The 18,858-nt window shown below is 43.8% G+C and overlaps 1 protein-coding gene across 4 annotated transcripts in view; it reads left to right on the forward strand.

Moving 5' to 3' along the window:
* The window catches only part of foxi1 (forkhead box i1), a 28,519-nt gene extending 11,093 nt beyond the window's left edge, over nt 1-17,426 (forward strand). The window contains exons 2-3 of one of the 4 annotated variants that reach the window (XM_037082536.1): nt 1,340-1,945; nt 2,141-3,174. In XM_037082536.1, the coding sequence (XP_036938431.1) occupies nt 1,348-1,945; nt 2,141-2,697 (1,155 nt within the window). In that variant the 5' untranslated portion in view covers nt 1,340-1,347 and the 3' untranslated portion in view covers nt 2,698-3,174. Of the gene's footprint in view, nt 1-1,339; nt 1,946-2,140; nt 3,175-16,337 lie in introns of those variants that run through there. The other 3 variants (XM_037082537.1, XM_037082538.1, XR_005071963.1) reach the window with 3 other exon arrangements.
* Nucleotides 17,427-18,858: the final 1,432 nt, after the last annotated feature.

Consider the following 18,858-nt stretch of genomic DNA (forward strand, 5'->3'; position numbering starts at 1 on the left):
CATAGATGCAGAAATCTGAATATGTGTAAAATATCAGCCTGTGTTGATTGAAGCGTGCAGGGAAGCATCGCTGAGCTGTGATCGTCTCCTCCACTCTGCTCTCGATCGAAACTCGACCCACTGGCCTGCCAGAGGTCAGAGAAATGAATGAGAGATCTGGTAAAGTTTGTTGTAGCACATCCTTTTTGTGTGTGTTTTATTCGTTACAGCATGAAATCCTCCTTTTTTCCCCTCGTGTTTTACCATAAAAGTTTAAGATTCGTCTCCGATTTTAGTTCTCATGTCGAGTAAAACGCTTTATTTACAAAACTCACCATTTAAAGTGACAGAAAATACATTTATTGGTCTTTAAAATCACAAAAATTACTGAAGGCGAATAGAAAGACATAATGACACAGGACAGAAACAGCAGTCTGTTTTCTTTAGGCTTTTTCTTTGGTCCACGAGTCACTTGTTGACACTAAACTCGCGGCACTTGTGATGTTTATTGCAGAATTTCTTTCTCCCTCTTTTTTTCTTTAAAAGAGAAGGTGGCTTTTTTCTTTTACAAACATGCGTGTCGTCTTTGTTTGGGTTTGACACTGTCGTGAGGGAAGTTCAACGAGTTCTGACACGGTGACGATCAGTGCGCAAAAGCACGTGAATTATAATAAAATCCTCTCTTCATAGAAGTGTTAAATCTTTTATATATATTATTCTATAATGGATCTTTTAATATTAATTTACTTGAAGTTGATAGTGATTTATTTGTGGCCAACAAACTTTAAGTTGAACAAAAAAAAGTTTTTTAGTTTTTACTCATTGTCAGACCGAGTCAAACAATCATCCGAAATGTGTCTGTAAACTTTAAAAGTTCAGGGAAATGTAATTTTTTTTTCTAACCTTCAGTAGTTTTTCATATCAATTTTTATCAGTCATATAGACTCTATATAGACGCTTTATACCTCACGTTGTCTTTGCGGGTTTTATTAAGACAAGTCCTCTAAATAAAGACTTCTGCCGCAGCCAACACATGCTCCAGTGCGTAATTACGCACAAGCAACAGTTGCAAGTCACTAACCTGCCTTAATGACTATATACCTTAAAATAACATGAGGCTCAGCTCTGCAGTTAAAGGCAGTATCGGTGCTCATTGATAGGCAGATTGGGTCAATACAACAGGGCTGGAGCCGGACGGGGGGTGGAGGAGGGGTGTGACCGTCCCAAAAGTTTTCCTCAGTGGGCTACCTGTAGAGGCTCCGGGCTGTGCGCATAAATACTCCTCCCTCTGAGGACGAGCTCAGTCCTGAGGGAGACACACAGAGCAGAAGTTAGGATTTTTCGGGGGGAATCTGGTTAGGGCGGATTATGAACGCTTTTGGACACCAACCATCCAACCAGCAGACCAGCCCTATTCAGCACCACAGCGCTCAGGAGCTCCTGGACATGGCCGTCTACTGCGACAACTACGGGGTGTACCAGCAGAACCTGCACCACCATCACCCGCAGAGGCCGCCGACGCACCCCCCCAGCTACGGCCTCGGAGAGTACACCTCAGCGTCGGCGAACCCTTACCTGTGGCTGAACGGACCCAGCATCAACTCGTCTCCTTACCTGCCCGGAAACAACAGCACGTCCTACATCCAGTCCGGATACGGGTCGAACCAGAGGCAGTTCTTGCCGCCTCCCACCGGGTTCGGCGGCGCGGATCTGGGCTGGCTGTCCATCTCCAGCCAGCAGGAGCTCTTCAAGATGGTCAGACCGCCTTATTCCTACTCGGCGCTGATCGCCATGGCCATACAGAACACCCAAGACAAAAAGCTGACTCTGAGTCAGATCTATCAGTACGTGGCTGACAACTTCCCTTTCTATAAGAAGAGCAAGGCTGGATGGCAGAACTCGATCCGGCACAACCTGTCACTGAATGACTGCTTCAAGAAGGTGGCACGTGACGAGGATGACCCCGGTGAGTCTGGAACTTATTAACGCAAAAATGTGTTTGTTTTTTTCTGAGTGAGACATTTATTATTATTTTGTTGATATTGATGAGGCTGGTTTTTGAAAAATCATCCCAGCTCACTGACAGTTTGATCAGATTTGTTGATGTGCAGGTGACACGTCCATATTTATTAACCCCCCTTTTTCTGTTGTTGCTCTCCAGGTAAAGGAAACTACTGGACGCTGGACCCGAACTGTGAGAAGATGTTCGACAACGGCAACTTCAGGCGGAAGAGGAAGAGGAGAGCTGACATAACCGGAGCCGACGGCAGCGCCTCTCTGCCCGTCAAGTCGGAGGACGGCGGCGCGCACAAGCTCTCCGACACGGCCAGCCTCCTGAGCTCCTCCCCGCCCAGCCTGCACGGATCCCCGGCCTCCACGGAGCCCAAGTCGTCCCCGCCTCCGTCCGCGGAGCACAGCCCGTGTTACAGCAACTTCGTGTCCAGCGTGAACTCGCTGCTGTCGGGCAGCGGCGGTGGATCCACCATCGACGGCAGCGGCGGCGGCGGCGGAGGCTCCAGGGGAGGAGAGCGGGACTACAGCTCCGGGCATCTCGGGGGACTGTCTCAGAGCAGAGAGGGCATGTCCGGACTGGGCTCGTACTCGCCCTCTTTAATCTCTGACAACAACAGAATGAACTATTACGCATCAGTACAGAGCCTCTCCAACCATTTTAGTGTTAATAACCTCATATACAGCCGGGAGGGAACAGAGGTGTAGACTGTCTGTAAGAGAGAGAGGAAAAAAAAAAGTAATTTATCACTCAGTAGTCCTCACATTTCATTAGTAGCCTCATGTTTCTGGTTTAGTGGGACTCTAGTAAAACTGGCACTGGAGCTGAACTGGTATTTCCCTCACAATAACCCTCCAGAACTGGGAAAAAGTACAATTTCTGTGTATTAGACAGGAATGTTAATGTCGTGGTTTGTTAATGTCCATATAAGTGCAACAAACTTGTTTTAAAAAAAAGAAAAAAAAATGAAATCCTGTAATTTTCTTCAAAAAAAAAAAGAGCTTATTGTAAAGCTGCTCTCTCGGGCTGTTTTCCTGTCTTAACATAAGAAGACGATATGTACAGAAATTATTTTCATATGAAAATACATGCTGTGTGTTTTTTAGACTGAACTGTGCCTTTGTGTGTGTGTTTTTTATTTAAACTCACGTGGATGTTTGAATAAAAAAAGTCATTTATTTTAACTCGATGTGTCATTTTCTTACTTATTCTTACTGAAACACCAATATTAGACTTTTAAAAATGATACCATGTTTATCTTCTATTGGGATCTTGTAAATTCTGATCTCTTTTTCTATCCTGAAGAAAATCACTCTCACATTCCAGGAATAGTCTTCGAAACTCTAATTCTTCTGTCTGGCTGACTGATTTTAACACTAAACGATATTCCTGTCAACAATTTTCAGAAGAAGCACACTCGTTTTCATTAATTTCTGCAAAAACAAACCCTCCAGATGTTCAGATGAAGCCCTCATGTCCTAGATAAACGAGTGCAAACGCTCTGCAAGCCTGTCAGGAAATCTGAAGTCAAGTGGCTGTAAGCAGTAAAGTGTGTAAGACGGAGACATTTTCCGCTTGTCACTTCCAATCGCCCCATTTCAACATGCAATCAGACCTTTAACTTACTTCCACCAGGTTCAGAAGTTCAAGCTATTTTTTTTCTTTGTGTGTGTGTGTGTGTGTGTGTGTGTGTGTGTGTCGGCTCGGCCCTGCGCCCGTCTGATCGTCAACCTGTTGGCTCCACACTGCACCTGTTTCTCGTCTCGTTTTCCCAAAAGACTTGTCACGCACAACGCGGCCCCCGTTCCGTGTGTGCGCGCTGTGTGAATCCCGTTAATGGGATTTGTTGTTTTTGTTTTGTTTTGTTTTGTTTCTTTTTTTTTTCTTCTCCTCCTGTATTGGGTAGCACGCTGGAAGAGCATCCGCTGAACGGGGGAAGAGTTCAACGGCGTGTAAATGTGCTTTTGTTGTGCCTGTGACCCGGAGGACGCTGCGGAACGAGCCCTGCTGCTGGGGAGGGAGTTAAAAAAAAATAATAACCGAGCAAAGGGCCCGTCGCTGGAGGAAATGCTCAAGTGATTTAACACCCCATGTCCTGTCTTATTTCCAAACAATATGGATACGCACGGAATCAAAGCCTGTAAATAAAAGGAAACACCTCTTAATTGGTTGATAATTGAAATCACTCAGGCGCTCCGTGCTGTGGAATAAAAGAGAAATTAATTGACAAGACTTTCGTGCCCCTTGTTGGAACACAATGGAGGGCTGGCAGTCCAAGAGATCCCCTCCTGGGCTCAAATGAAAATATTGCCATCTGAAGATCTGGGAACAAATTATCTCCCTCAGGCCACATTTTGCTCTATTATCTGTGGTAGAAGGGCCGCGGATCCGGACAAAGAGGGGGTTTTGTCATACAGGAGCAGGTTCTCACAGTAACTAGTTTTCTGTTCGGATCCTTCATCGTGTTCAGTGAATGGAGTGTGGAGCCCTTTCACAATAAGAGGTCATGCATTTAGTGCTTGTTACCGTCACGGCCAGTGCTGTAAAAAGCACCCAAAGGTCAGATACTCGAGTAAAAAGTAAAGATTTTGTGTTAAAATGTTACTTTGGTAAAAGTGAAAATCACCCATATGAGTATTTGTTAAGTAAAAGTCTTAAAGTATCTGATATTGAATTAACTTAAGTATCAAAAGTAAGCAAAAGTACAATTTTACAAATATTCACATGTATGTATATTCTGTATGGGTCGACTGATTATTATTCCAGTCAGATTTTCTCACTCAGTGTTACATCAAAAAAGTCTATTATTTCAGGCAGTTGTGAGATGTAACTAAGTATATTTTCTCAAGTTTTGTCCTTTAGTACAATTTTGTAGTGTTGTAAAAAAGTACCCAGAGGTCAGATACTCGAGTAAAAGTAAAGATTTTGTGTTAAAAAGGTTATTTTTGTAAAAGTGAAATTCACCCATGAGAATATCACTCGAGTAAAAATAAAAAGTATCTGGTATTAAACGTACTGAAGTATAAAAAGTACAAGAGAAAGCAACATTTTCACATTTCAGCTGGAGTGATTATCACATATTCAGTATTTCTCTGAAAATTAGTTTTTTTTAAAAATCCTTTTTCCCAAACTCTCATGCAGAGTAAGCAGAGTTCTTTCACTTGCTCTCCAAGTTCGATTCCGCCCTCTCAGCTCTCAGAAATGTAACGCTCCAGCGCCTTGTGCCTGAAGGGCACATTTACCCGGCTCGCATGAATATCAGTCAGGCCACCATGTCAGTGCTCCAGGGCCTCTGGGCTCCAGGGCTGAGGGCCCGGGACCTGCAGAATACCTCAGCATAAGGGTGGCCGCTGATGGGCTAAACCCATAATGACGGGTTTCGGCCTCAAAGGGTCATCCCTCGGAGGCGAGGTTGGTTTATAATTGAAGGAGGAACTGGATTATTTTAATCCTGTTTTTCTTTATGGGACTAGATACACCGACAAGTGACCAGGTGCCAACTATGGAGAGCAGCGACAGTTACTTCTGCTTCACCTGTAGTGGATTTCACTCAGAGAGAAAAACAGGACTGTTGCTTTGTTATGTTTTTGTTGTGATTTTCAATCTGGGATATCCCAGTTTAGATTCCAAAAACCAGAAAGGCATGAAGAAGAGTCGTCTGCCACTCGGGGACGTGGAGGCTCGTCCACGTCAGTCAGTGAGTGACATGAGCCGCGGTGATGAATCACTGCTGGATAAAGTTGCACTCGGCTAAGTGAGAAACTCAACTCCCATTAGCTCTCAAGCGAGATCTCCTCAGCTGATAAATAAGCGACTGGAACAAGACTTGTGGACTTCCTTCACTCCCAGAAAAACCTGCTTTTAAACATGCACCTTGCACCTTGTGCCTGAAAGTCTTGTTCCTGAACGATGGTGTGCAACTTTACCAGCAATTTGTTTGGTTCGCGAAGCTTTCGGGATTTCAAATAAAAAGATGTGTCCAGAGCCTAATAATTCTCCACAGCCCATATAACACCAGCTTACAGACAAATGTGAAGGGGGAATATGAAAAGGGAGACTGCGCGTCTGACCCCGGTGAAGAACATGATAGCTTGGGCCATAGGGGGGCTGATTACAGTCTGGGCCTACCCTGAAATTTCACATCTGTTTGTAGCAGTCAGTGGGCATTAGAGGGATAATTTCTTATATTACAGCTCAATCTCTTGAGGAAGTTAAATATTTAAGAGAACAATATGATGACAGCTTCTGGGGAAGCCAGTACACGGCTGTGAGGGGGGAGAAGGAGGAGGAGGAGGAGGAGGAGGAGGGGGACCGTGCAATTGATAGCTGAGGAGAATGTCTATCAAGTGGCATGACGCGATTTGGTTTCATCATTCACCTTCCAAGGCCCATAAAAAAGACTAACGTATGGGCCGGTAACGGCATGGGATCCCTGCTCCGGACGAGCAGCCATATGGATTATTTTATACAGAACAGGAACCATCGCGGCTCAAACTGCTCGGCTGTTGAGAGCATGTGAAAAATGTGGCGATGCCTCTCACTCCACTTGTCAGTGTCCACAGTTAGATTTGTTCTGTTTTCATTTAATTCTTTGGGTAAAAAACCTCAAAATACATGAAGTTCTTTCACAGTTTTCTACCATGCATTTGTCAACCTCCCTCCGTTCTTGCTGGTTTCGGACAACCAGGAGCTAGAATTATTAGTTTTGCACAGGGAGGGCAAGTCACTTCAGTCCCCCATGTAAAGGCTCGCCAGCAGAGGAACCTGCTGAAAGAGTCAAAGAGATACAAGGATTAACGGACTAGAACGGGTCCCCAGTAAATCCACAGCCGGGGCCTGTCTTCACATCGCTCCGTCTGGAAAACCTATCCCCACAACAATGTAACTTATCCCCCGCTCACTCTATTGCTGGAATATATTTTGACAAAGTCTTTGTTCTCACATTAGGGAACTGTAGGCAGATCATCCGTTATCCGTGACCCCTGTCATAACAAACCATGGCGGTGGTTTTTTTTTCACACTGGCTGAGAAGCCAGAAGAGTTCACATCCAGCAGCCCGATGTGTCCAACAAGCCTCCGCGCTAGAAAGTGCTCAGCTTGGACAACCTTGTTATTTTTCTTATGACTACTTCTCCTATAATCTTAATAAGAGGCTTTTGTCCTCCCAATAAATCCGCGGCCATTCATCACCTACACGAAATTCCAAACCGTGACCTTCTGAGAACAATATCCCGGGTTCATGGAACATCAATTTCTATGTGCAGTGCAGCAGAACAAATATCTGAGTAACGGCCAATATGTAATCATTTTAGCTCGGTTCAGGGACCACTCTAAGTCGTGCGCATGATAATGGTTCGTTTGACCCGTCGCCGCACACTCAAACTCACCGTAGCAACTGCAGCAGTCTGTAATTGTAAGCCAGAGAAACACCGTCTCAAAAAAATGTCAAACAATCCTACATTTCCAGTCTGAATCCAACTGTGTGGTGTGTTTTCGTGCTGCTGATGCCCTTGCGGTGATACCACCCGGCTAGCAACACCTGCGTGCTGTCATTACTCGCTCCTCACAGACAGGAAGTGGTGACAGATGACGGAGGAAGTGGCTACCCAGAGGGAATCCATTTTACACCGCTGCCGCCTGGACTTTTGGTGGCGGAGACGGAAGCGAGGAAGGAGATCATTCGGTACTCGGGGTGGAGGGGGTGTGCAGGCGTCCTGGAAATGGCTACCTCTGCACCACATGTCAGTCACTGTCTGGAGCTCTGAAAGGAAGCTATCTCTCAGCGCCAACGCTAAAAGACGCGGCCCACCTGGAGCACTTTTGAACTCTCAGACACGTCCTCATGCACGTCATTGGAAACAGATCTGTTTTTGCCGCACGGACCTCGCGTGAAAAAAAAAAAAAAAAAAAAGGCTCCCGTGACGCATTATTCAGCTTCAATCTTGTGTAATGCTGGTGCATCTGCCCCGGGGAATTCATTGACTGCTCCCCCCCCGCCACCCCTCTAAACAACACTCCCCGGCCCCTAATGAGACCCCCTGCCTCCTGCCTCTATTATGAGGGATGCATACCAATAGAGAGACAGCAGAGGGGAGACAGACAGAGCCTCAGAGACCTCTGGAGCCCTCCCCGGCCTAAACCATCAAACGCACCCCTCACCGAGAGTCAAATAATGGGCCTGATCAACATTGAACCGAGTTTTCCCCATGTAAGCCGCAGATGATCTATGGCTGAAGGCTCTAAATGATAGCCTTTCAAAAGGGACAGGCATGCCCCCTCCAAACGCTCCTTTTGTGCTTCGCCCACTAATCCCGGCCTGCACTTCAAGGCCCGGGCTCACTTCTGAGGGCGGCTGCTATCATCTTAAAGGGGAGGGAAAAGAAAGGCAGCGCTTTTACAGTGCTTTAATCAAGAAGATGTAATGCCGTGATAAGCTGATCACCCCCTTGAGCTTGTAATTATAGCACAATCAGCGATTAATATTATTACAGTTCACGTCTTTCATTCTTTTATTGGCTCGAATAATTAACATGCTGGGGTTTTCTGTATGGAAACACAGACTCTGAATTGTTCCGTTGTTTTAAAGGAGCACTGTGTAGTTTTAAAGAAGACGTTCAAACTCAGAATTTAAATATTTACAATATTAATGAGGTGATGATACAAACTCAGATATATTTATCTCTTCCATAAGTGAATAAACAAGCTGTCCTCAGAGGAAAGTAAGGTCATCAGAGCTCTGTTTGAAGCTAGAAAGGTGGCAGGGTCCGCCACATACATAGTGAAACAGTATGAAACTGTGTTGTCCTTTAAGGTCAGTTTGTTCATTCAGTCATGAAAACAACAAGAGTGTGTCTATTTTAGTTTTAAAAATCAGTCAGTGAAGCTCTTTCTCTTTGGAATGAAATGTCTTCCCCACATCTACATCTACATACTGCACCTTTAATATTTCTATGAAAAAAAAACAGTTTTGGATTCTACGCATTCATCTCCAGGTGCTATTTCTAGGAATGAGGGAGACACCACGGGCGTGAATATCAGCCCAGGGAACAGACAGGAGATGCTTTATTCGCCAGACCAGCGTTCAAACAGAAACATCGGCGCGCAGCGAGTGGCTATGTGTTGACTCTGGTATTGGAGTCTATCAACCCCAAACAGCTTGTGTGTCAACCATAAACACAAGACGTGCACCCTGTCTGGGGAAAGAAAAAAAAAAACAGGCTTCCAGGCTGCGAAAAGCTCCTCTGTTAACACTCAGCCCTGCCTTCAGCGCTTGTGCTGTTCCTCCTGATAAAAACAAGCGAGTGTTGTGTCGCTCCAGCTCATTTAACGCACCCCACTCCCCCCCCCCTCGTGCGATGGCATTCCAGTGCCGTGACATAATCCGGGATGCACACACGAAACACGTGCGTTACATGCACATGCATGTCTTCATATGTGCGTGCGTGTGCGTCCACTCCTGGCTGATGCTGACAGCACCGCAGAGAGGCCGACATCATCCACAGAAGTGTGTTGACATGCCCCCACTTGACAGAGAGGCCTCTTTTTTTAATTCACCGTGAGGGGAGAGTAGGTTTTTACAAGCCTCGGATAATCTGAGGCACACAAAGGCGTAATTAAAACAGCGAGAGGGGAGGCACTGAATTCAGCCCCTGAAAGAGAGATGCTGATGATGAGTGTGTGTGAATCACTGAGTCACTGTTTATGCCGATGTGTTGACTTTCATTCATTATTACAAGGAGAAACAGTAGAGACGGGGGCGCAGAAGAAAAATGGTGTCTGTCAGAGGTTTATTATCATATATGATGTTTTTGGATTCATGACACTTGTGCACCAATGTGAATTTTGCATTTTACTGCTGTAGACCTTTAAGGCTGAACTTATTTCAACTTCTTCACATGCTTCTGGCTAGTTTGATCAACAGCGATGCATCATATTCATTAAGATCATGTGTTTGTTGCTTCTATGTAGTGTTCTCAGCTTTGTGACAGCTAATCTGAGAACCTTTTCAAATAACCTTAACCCTCCTCAACACATTAAGAAACACTTATTAATCAGAACATCGTTCTAAGGTTTCTAGAAGAAAAAAAAAACGTGTCCATATTCATCTGGTCTGTGGGCCTAAATGGGCTGTTAAAGGAATCGCTGCGAGACACACTTTTCTATTTACTTTAAACTTCTGGGGACCGACTCACTGACAGGGACATCAAGATTGATGGGACACCGTCTTAATTAGGTGGGTCAGGACTTGGCCAGATAGCTTTGTGCAGCTGTCAGTGCCCCTCCCTTTATAAATTGTGTAATTATCCCTTTCATTACACTCTGCTTTCAGGCTACCTGATAGAATTCAAAGGGAGGTGTTGCTATCTTTTATCATTATGCTAATGGGGCTTGTGACCAGCAGTTAAATCACAATGGAGGAGGGGGGGGTGGTGGGTTTGGACAGTAGCTATCAAGCTAGTCTGCCAGTCGAGTGGACGACCCCAGCAGCAGTCAGGGGAGCTGTCTGTCTGCAGGGTGATGGGCCACGACATGTCCACAGGCCCACAGGGGATTCAAAACCAGGAGGGGAGAGCCGCCTTGGGACGAGTCCTGGAGGGCGAGTCCCCCTGACCCCCCCCGATCTGCATACTGGTGGGCCGCTCAGACGCCTCCTCAGGAGCCATTTGAATACGATTAGACATTAATGGCTATCACAAATGAGCAGACAGAAGAGGTTTTGTTTGGGTCTATCTCAGGACTCCTCGGGGTTGTCTGGGCATGTTTGGTGCAGATCCCGTCGATGCCCTTTTCGCCACGTACCTCCGAGTGCTCAGTGGTGCCAAATGTGGACAGAATTTGACGAAGGGGGGAGTGACAAGTTTTTAATTTCCATTCTGTTAAATAAGCCAGGCACGCTGCCCTCTGCGTACATGTCAACACTGGGAGCTTGTGCGGGTCACAAACTAATGACTCAGTTTGCAAGCGTAGCACTCCTCCCTCACTGAACGAGCAGAAAGGAATATTCTAAATTGCACCATCACTATTCCCGTTCGATACTTTTACTTATTAGAAAGTTAAAATACTCAAAAATCCTCCCAGTCATGTGAAATATATCGAATTATCAATCCCTCATTATCCAGTGTTTTCATTCAATAAAGGAGAGTGCCTGCAAAAATGATGACAAATGTTGAACTACGCCGGGGTCGGACCGCTTCTACAATTAGATCAGACCATCCATCCAATAAATATAATGAGGATGAATCACAGAGTTGTGCCGTTTTTTAATGGTGTGTAATGGTACGAGCGCTGACAGCGTAATGGCCCCGGTTCTATTGGCTTCTGCTCATTACGCGGCTGCAGAGGCCTTGTCCAACCACTATATTTAACCGCCACAGGGGCATTCATCTCAGGCCCAAATTACCGGGCGGCCTTTTAATGAAGAGCACAATCATCAGGCGTTTAAGGTTTAATGAAAAGAGCCACCTGCGCAAGTGCCCGGACGGACCTCGGAGACAAAATGATCCTCGGGATGAATCACCTCACTCATGGGTGTAATGGCAGACATGTGACTCAAGTCATTTTGGTCCAAGTCTCAAGGGTGTCCCGGGTCATTTTCCCTTCAGTTGAGTCTTTATGCTCGTCTTCCAGTCAGCATCATAGGTCGAAATGTCCTGGTTGAAAATGTCAAAACTTCTGACCTCCAAGCTTTCCAGGTGCACGACGGTCAACGTTACCAGAGAACTGATGCACCTCAGCCGTGCAGCCTCCCTGCATTGATAGTAAATGTAGTAGAGGAAGAAAAATGACGTACGCAGAACAAATGCCATTAATCTTTTTACATTAAGTCACATTTATATCTGGAAATGTAGCTAAAACATTGCTAGCCTAATACAAAGTCGGTCTTCCAGATCGTAACCCCTCCTCATGGGTGTTGGGTGAGACGTCAACATCAACAGTTTAAACTGACCAAATGCTCTAACCCGTGATTCAAATCTACTCAAGTTCAGGTACTGGAGTCCTCATCCCTAAATGATTCAGTGATCAGATTTATATCTGTATTTTTATTATAATATCTCTAATATCTATATTTATATTTATATGCAGATGCGAGTGGGTCCAACAGTTGTATTTTTCCTGTGAAAAGAGCAGAACTCATCATGAATCAATCAAATATCTTCAGACAACAAACGGCGGCATGTTAGGTGTCGCTGAGATAATGGCGTCATTGTAAAAACTCAAAGCTGCTCCTCCTCCGGTGTGAACGGACTGATCAGGTGTTCGGTGTTGTTTCTCATGCCAGAGCCGGGCCGAAGCTGTCAGACAGAAAAAAAAAATCCCGCTCTAACAGACAATGCGTTCTTCATTAGATCACTCTGCCTGAGTACATATCATATGACCCAAGACTTTTTCCAAACAATGCCCGATCTACTCACTGATTCGAGAGCGAAAGGTTGATAAGCTGACATGAATGAGGAAGCAAATGCCTGATGAAAGTGGACGAGAGGATCCCAAGGATAAATGGAGGTGTTGGCACTGGCTTTGACAAGCTTCATGCATCAAGGTTTGTTTCCTCCACATTTCAGATCAGAAAAATCAGCTTTGAAGTAATTTAATGAAAACTTCCCGCCGTCTTCTCTCGTTGTTGTGGTCTCACTTCCCCCCCCCTCGCTACTGTTTGCGGGGGAAGAGCACCTGCAGGTCAGGTTGGACTGTTTATTTACAGTCAACAGCGCCGGAGGATCCACATGTGGGACGGATCGGGAGTTTTAAATAGCAATCACCTTCTCTGTACTGCAGCAAATGTGTGTAAGCATGAGGGAAGTCCTGCGATGGAGTCACACAGCGTCTTACTGATCTCATGAACAAACTGTCTGCCTCCTTTTTTCATTATGCACTTTGAGAAAAAGTCAAACTGTCGAGAAGAAAGTCAACTCTTCCAGTCCATCAGGTCCAGTTAGGGGAGCGACTGCTGGTCTGCGAGCTGCCCGAGCGTCCGGTCTCTGCCATTACCACATCCTTTCAGTTTCAGCGTTCACAAATACGGCCACCTCTTTCATGACTGTGTGGTTTTTTCCTTCCTAACAGACAAAGTTTTTGGCACAATCTCTTCAACGTCCTAATACCGACAACTACACTGTGTTTATGAGCTTATAGAGAAACAATTTCTTTGTTACTAAAGCCGATTCTGTTACAGTACAGTTTCACCACTTCATCTACATTAGGCATTTTGTTGAGGAGGTCCAACTGGCTGTTTAAAGGTCGACTTTAATCTTGAAATGTCAACTTTATTCTTGACATTTTGAATTTTTTTCTTGAAGTGTGTAATGAAAATAAAAAAAACAATCTTCTGACATTTCTTTTTTCTCACCCCTGACCCTTATACTCCTCAGTATCATATAGATAAGTAGATACAGACATAATTTTTTCATTTTAGGGTGAACTTAGCCTTTGTGGTACGTCGGCCTTGTGGCAAAGACGGCTTTAAAATGTCCACACCAGTTTTGTTGCCAAAGGAAACCTGTTACACATTGTAAAAATGATAATATCGTACATATGAGACACACAAAGATAAGCATGTCTGTGGTGTGCACAGATAAATATGACCAGCATTTTCTGCTGACTTGGGTGAAGGACACAGAATTATGATTAATATGAATGAAAAACCACATCAATCATGCTATCTGGACGGTAGATTACCAACATTAGATTACCGTCTGCTAACCTTCTACCAGCTACTGTACATCCCTGTGTGTTTGTTTAGCCCCTGTAGGTCACAGACATGCAGTGTTGTTTCCCACCAATGTCCCGGTTGCAGACTCCTGGCTTTGTCGTACATAATGGCCGGCGCTTTGAGGCCGTGCCAGCTCCTGAACACTCTGAGCTGATTATTTTGACATCTTATGGCAAGAAGAACTCTCCTCTCAGCGGGTCGCGCTTAAGCACAGCGAAGAAGCATTCCTTTCTTAAGTGTTTGTGTCACACTTAAAGGATTAGAAAGCATTTGAAAAGCACAAGGAATAATGTTTGGAATCACCCACTGAATACTTTTACCGCTCACGTCTCAGGGCAGCGAAGCGCAAACGTGCTCATGGGGCAAAATTAGCAACTCTGCCAGAATACAGCGATGAAGAAGTCTCAGGCTGGAGGTTTGGGCAGCGTTCCAGGAGCTGGCAGGGGTTCACTGTATGGAGGTGTATGTGTTACCCATATGATATTTTACCCATTTGACAGAATGTACATTTATGTTCCCATATTTCATAGTTTCTGTCAGGGTCATTTTAAATCCCCTCACCTGTATCTCACATTTAAATCTTCACATGCAGGCATGTCTGAGTCTAAACTGGGGAGTGGCGTGCCGGGATAAATCACGGCGGACGTTTCTACCTCGACGGTTCCCATACATCTCCGATTTTATTGTGTCTCAGGATTCTCCTTCTTGATGTGGCCTCGGCGTGATGAGAGAGGTTTTCGGTTTCCGACTGCAGGGAGGAGAGGGAATGAGGGCCTCTGCTGGGCAGGTTGTGGCACTGATTGCTTCAGCTCAGATACTGAACACTACAAGTGTACACTATAGATAAAAGGAGTAACATTTTTAACAGTGAATCTTGTAAAATGATGGCAATATCATAGTTAATTCATTTACTACAAGTGAACATTACAGAACTTGGTTAATGACCATGTTAACATTGGTAAAGTTGTTGTGTTGTTAAACAATGGTAACAATTTCCATGAAGGGCACGTTAAATGCATTATGAACATATTTATAGTGTGTTATAATGGAGCGCATATAATAATAGGTGTGAGCATTCTCAAATACTCACAATGCTTTATGATATTGATAACAACTTATTATAACCCTGATGTCTAAAATGATTCCTAGACATACATATAATGTGTTATACAGTTTTAAGCAATCATAAACATTCAGAATGCTTTATAACAATAATCAAGTCAAGTATCAATACTTCATGATTGCTGGTCACACTTTTTACGAGGACTACAGTGATTAATATTCTTATAGAAATTACCATTACTATCACTATTATAATGCATCATAATGTGACTGTAAGATGCTGCAAGTGGTCATTCTGTGCAGTAAGTAAAGTAATGAAATAGGCTGATATGAAACATTAACATCCATCAATTAACGTTTATGATACATTATAGACACTGGTGTAAAAATGACTTATAATTATTGTTAGAAAGCATCATGAATAACTCATAAGTACTTATAACCATAATTATACTACGCTACAGGTGCATTTTAACATTACATTATGATTCATTATAGACATGGGCTTCATAGAAAGTGGTACAAAACTGATATAAGTTATAATATCGCTAACACTTGAGATAATAATATATGATCATTGTACGAAAACATGTTTCCAGTGTATTATAATACACATTTAGTTTGACATTTAGTAATTACTATTATCAGAGTACAACACATCACTTTATTGTGATGGTCCATCATTCAGTTCATCATCAAAATCTTGTGTTAAATGTGTGTTTTAAGACTGATTTGTCGCTTTACTTAAAGCAAACAATGACCACTTAATAATGTGATTATAATGCATTATGAAGCATTATAAACTGAATATAAAATCATAAAACCGTAGGATTTATAATGAACTCTGATTCTCACAGAAAATGTCAGTGAGTGGTCAGCAATTATGAAATACTGTGACACTTAACCTTATGATCATTTCAAGCACTGCAAAGATTTGAGTGCTATAACTAGAGGTGCATTAAAACACAGTATAAGTTTGTCTAAAATGTATTTTAGACAACACATCAAATAAATAGACTAGATAATAAACAAAGCATGCCCTGTGGATTATCCAGAGATCACGTTTTTCTAGAACCATAGAACCGTAACGTAAGTCAGCACGACCAAAACTGTCAAGCTATCCACAATCCGTAAAACCAACTCTTTGAATAACACCACAGGAATCGGACAGATAGATTGCTTTGGAAGATCCTGACTGAGAGAACTCAAAGTGTCAGTCATGTTCTCCAGTTTCAGCCCTCTGAGTGACTGAGGGGGAGATGGACATCACTTAGGGATCCCCAGGGGAAGAAATTCCTCCAAGACTTAGTGTTTTTCTTGCTGTTCCTCACAAATGAGCTCCCAAGCCATCTCCATTAAGAGTCTTTGGGACAGGCTTTTCTGTGCGCCTCCCAAAAATGTATAACCAGCCAAAGGGCAGGGCTTTGTCGGACAAACCTCTGAAGGTGTAATCCACAGTGTTAGAAGCAGAGCGGCTGACCTTTGGTTACAACTATCTGATGTGTATCTTCTTCTCTGGGGACAATAAATTCAAGCAAGATTGAAAATAAATGTCGACCTCTTTTATCCTGACAGGCAGAGAGGCGTCCGGGTTGGTTGTGAATCACCGGAGGAGAAATGAGTGACACGTCTCAAATGTTTACATGCGGCCCCTATTCTTCTCCTCAGGATCTGAGAGGCAGGTTGGCAGCGCAGCGTTTTCCCCCCTATGCCTCCTCAGAGCTTGTGTTACTGCGTCCATACATCACCCTGACACGGGTGCACTCATTGAAACGGCCCTGGCTAGACCCTGTCTCAGGATGATGACATATTTGCCATTCCACTCAGTGAGGTGTGCGAGCATCTTATCGCCGATCACTGTCACAGATCCACCATCTCAAACTGTTCACAACCTCTGTCTGAGCTTAATTCAAAGTATACGAGAAAGACGGTTTCACTTCTTTGTGTCTTATAATTTTTTTTTTTTTTTTTTGTGGATGGACTAATTAGTGGCTCAAACCATTTAGGCTCCGACACCGATACTCCCCTGACCCTGCCTGGGAGTCCCCTTCAACACGACTTCCCCTGCTCCTCCTGGGGGTAATGGAGGGAGGAAGAATGTGGAGGCAGGAAGTAAGTTTCCTCCAGGCAGATTGCTGGATGGAGAGGCTGAGAGACGGACAGATGACAATGGCAGAGAGGCCGGGGCCTGAGAGTCGCCTCAGGGAGACCTACACCCTCGCTGCGTGTTGGCTCCGGCCGCTACGCTAAGTGCACCGAGACGAGGCCTTCACAGCGGATTTGGCAAGGTGATCCCTTCCACCGACACCCCCCCTCCACATCCATCTCCTTCCCGCCTCACCCCTCTCTCCTCTTCCTCCCTTCGTTGACACCCAACCAGGAGGTGATGAGTTGAGGGTGAAGACAGGAGTGTTTATCTCCACCATTACCGCTTTGTGTCTTCTTTTTTGTTTTTGTGGTGGTTGAATTATTTCTGCATTGACAGAATGTAGTCATGTGTGTTGTGCTACATGTCCTTTAATATATGTGTGTTCTTGTCTTGTGTTCTTGTCAGTATTTTTTAAAGAATTATGAGACATACAAAACACAACAATTGAAACTTCACCCTCTCACTGTTTCTAAATGTCTCACTGGAATATCTATACTTCAATAAATTGTTCCTTATTGGCTGACATATACACTGATACTCATTTATTTGCTAGAACTAGGATGGCACTCAGTAGAGCGTATACCTCCGCCAAGGCCTGACAGTCCCCGTTATTTCAAGCCCACTTCAATATCAATCTGCATTAGATTTTCTTCACTCATAGCTACAAACCATCTGAATACACAAGATTATTTTCATCAAGATCCATGAATCACTTTTTCAGTAATTAATGAAAATGTTATAAAAAGTCCTGTATCACAATTAAGTTGTTAGGAAGTGAGGAATAAAGGAGGTAATAAAGGATGTGAGGATACAATGTGCAAATCCAGGTGACATTTTTTTCATGAAAAAAAAAAAAAGTTTATGTGAGACAAAGAGACATTTTTTTTGGTAACAAAAAAAACAAGTGACATGTTTTCATGTGTGAAATTTTTCATTCGTAAAACTTTGAATTATGAAAAAAATATACATACAGCAGAATACAGCAGTCTGAAGTGATAAAGTTTTATGTTACTGGAATCTAGCTAGTCTGGTCAATAATATGTGAAGCGACAATTCCTTAACTGATCTAGTGAGTCTAAACCAACCAACATGAAGAAATACTGACTTGATCTTTTGTTACAGGTGAGCAACAAAACTCATAATCCACCCTGCATTGATTAATGCATTAAATCATCATGACTCACTCATTTGTTAAACATTACTAAAAACATGATTTGCACCCTTATCGTAAACTGTCTGATTGATTTGTGACTGTGCTTCTCACTGAATTTGACTCTGACTTGACTTGGCAATGTCACCTTGATCCCAAATCTCTGGCAAAAACTAGAACTATGAAAATAGGACCCAAGTTATAATAAACCACAATCCTCCTTTAATAGACAGGGGCCAGGTCTGTGGTGAGCATGGGGTCATCTGGTTATAGAGGCTGACAAATTGTTTCATACACATGCAAACAGGCCTGAAGCACTTGTGATCCCTCCAGCAGGCAGACACTGTGTCTCCACGCCGGCGGTGAATGACACTGAACATCGCCTCCTGTAGAGAGGCTTGCATTGTGTCTCACACAGGATGTGGAGAGCCCGATATCAAATTTTGCTCCGTTCAATGAACCTCTGTTTTTTTTTTTTTACTTTCGGGCAGGCTGATTGCAGCTTTTAAGACTTTTTTTTTTTTTTTTTTTTACATCTCAGCTCAGGAGGAGAGGTGGAAAACCTGATGATGAGTGGAGCAGAGGTGTAAGAAGTATTGAGTTGCAGCAACATTCCTGGAGGTAAACCCCAGGTAAGGAGAAGCTGTGGTAATTTGTCGTGTCTTGTGTCATGGTTCCAATCTCTATCTGTCTTCTTAATTTTTTTTATTTTTATTGCCCAAGGTGTTGATGCTGACTTGACAGATGAAGTTATACTCCCCATGACAACAGCCTCAAGGTCTTCTTTTTTTTTTTTT

The sequence above is a fragment of the Acanthopagrus latus genome, chromosome 20 (genome assembly GCF_904848185.1).
Source record: "Acanthopagrus latus isolate v.2019 chromosome 20, fAcaLat1.1, whole genome shotgun sequence".
In the NCBI taxonomy this organism is placed as follows: domain Eukaryota; kingdom Metazoa; phylum Chordata; class Actinopteri; order Spariformes; family Sparidae; genus Acanthopagrus; species Acanthopagrus latus.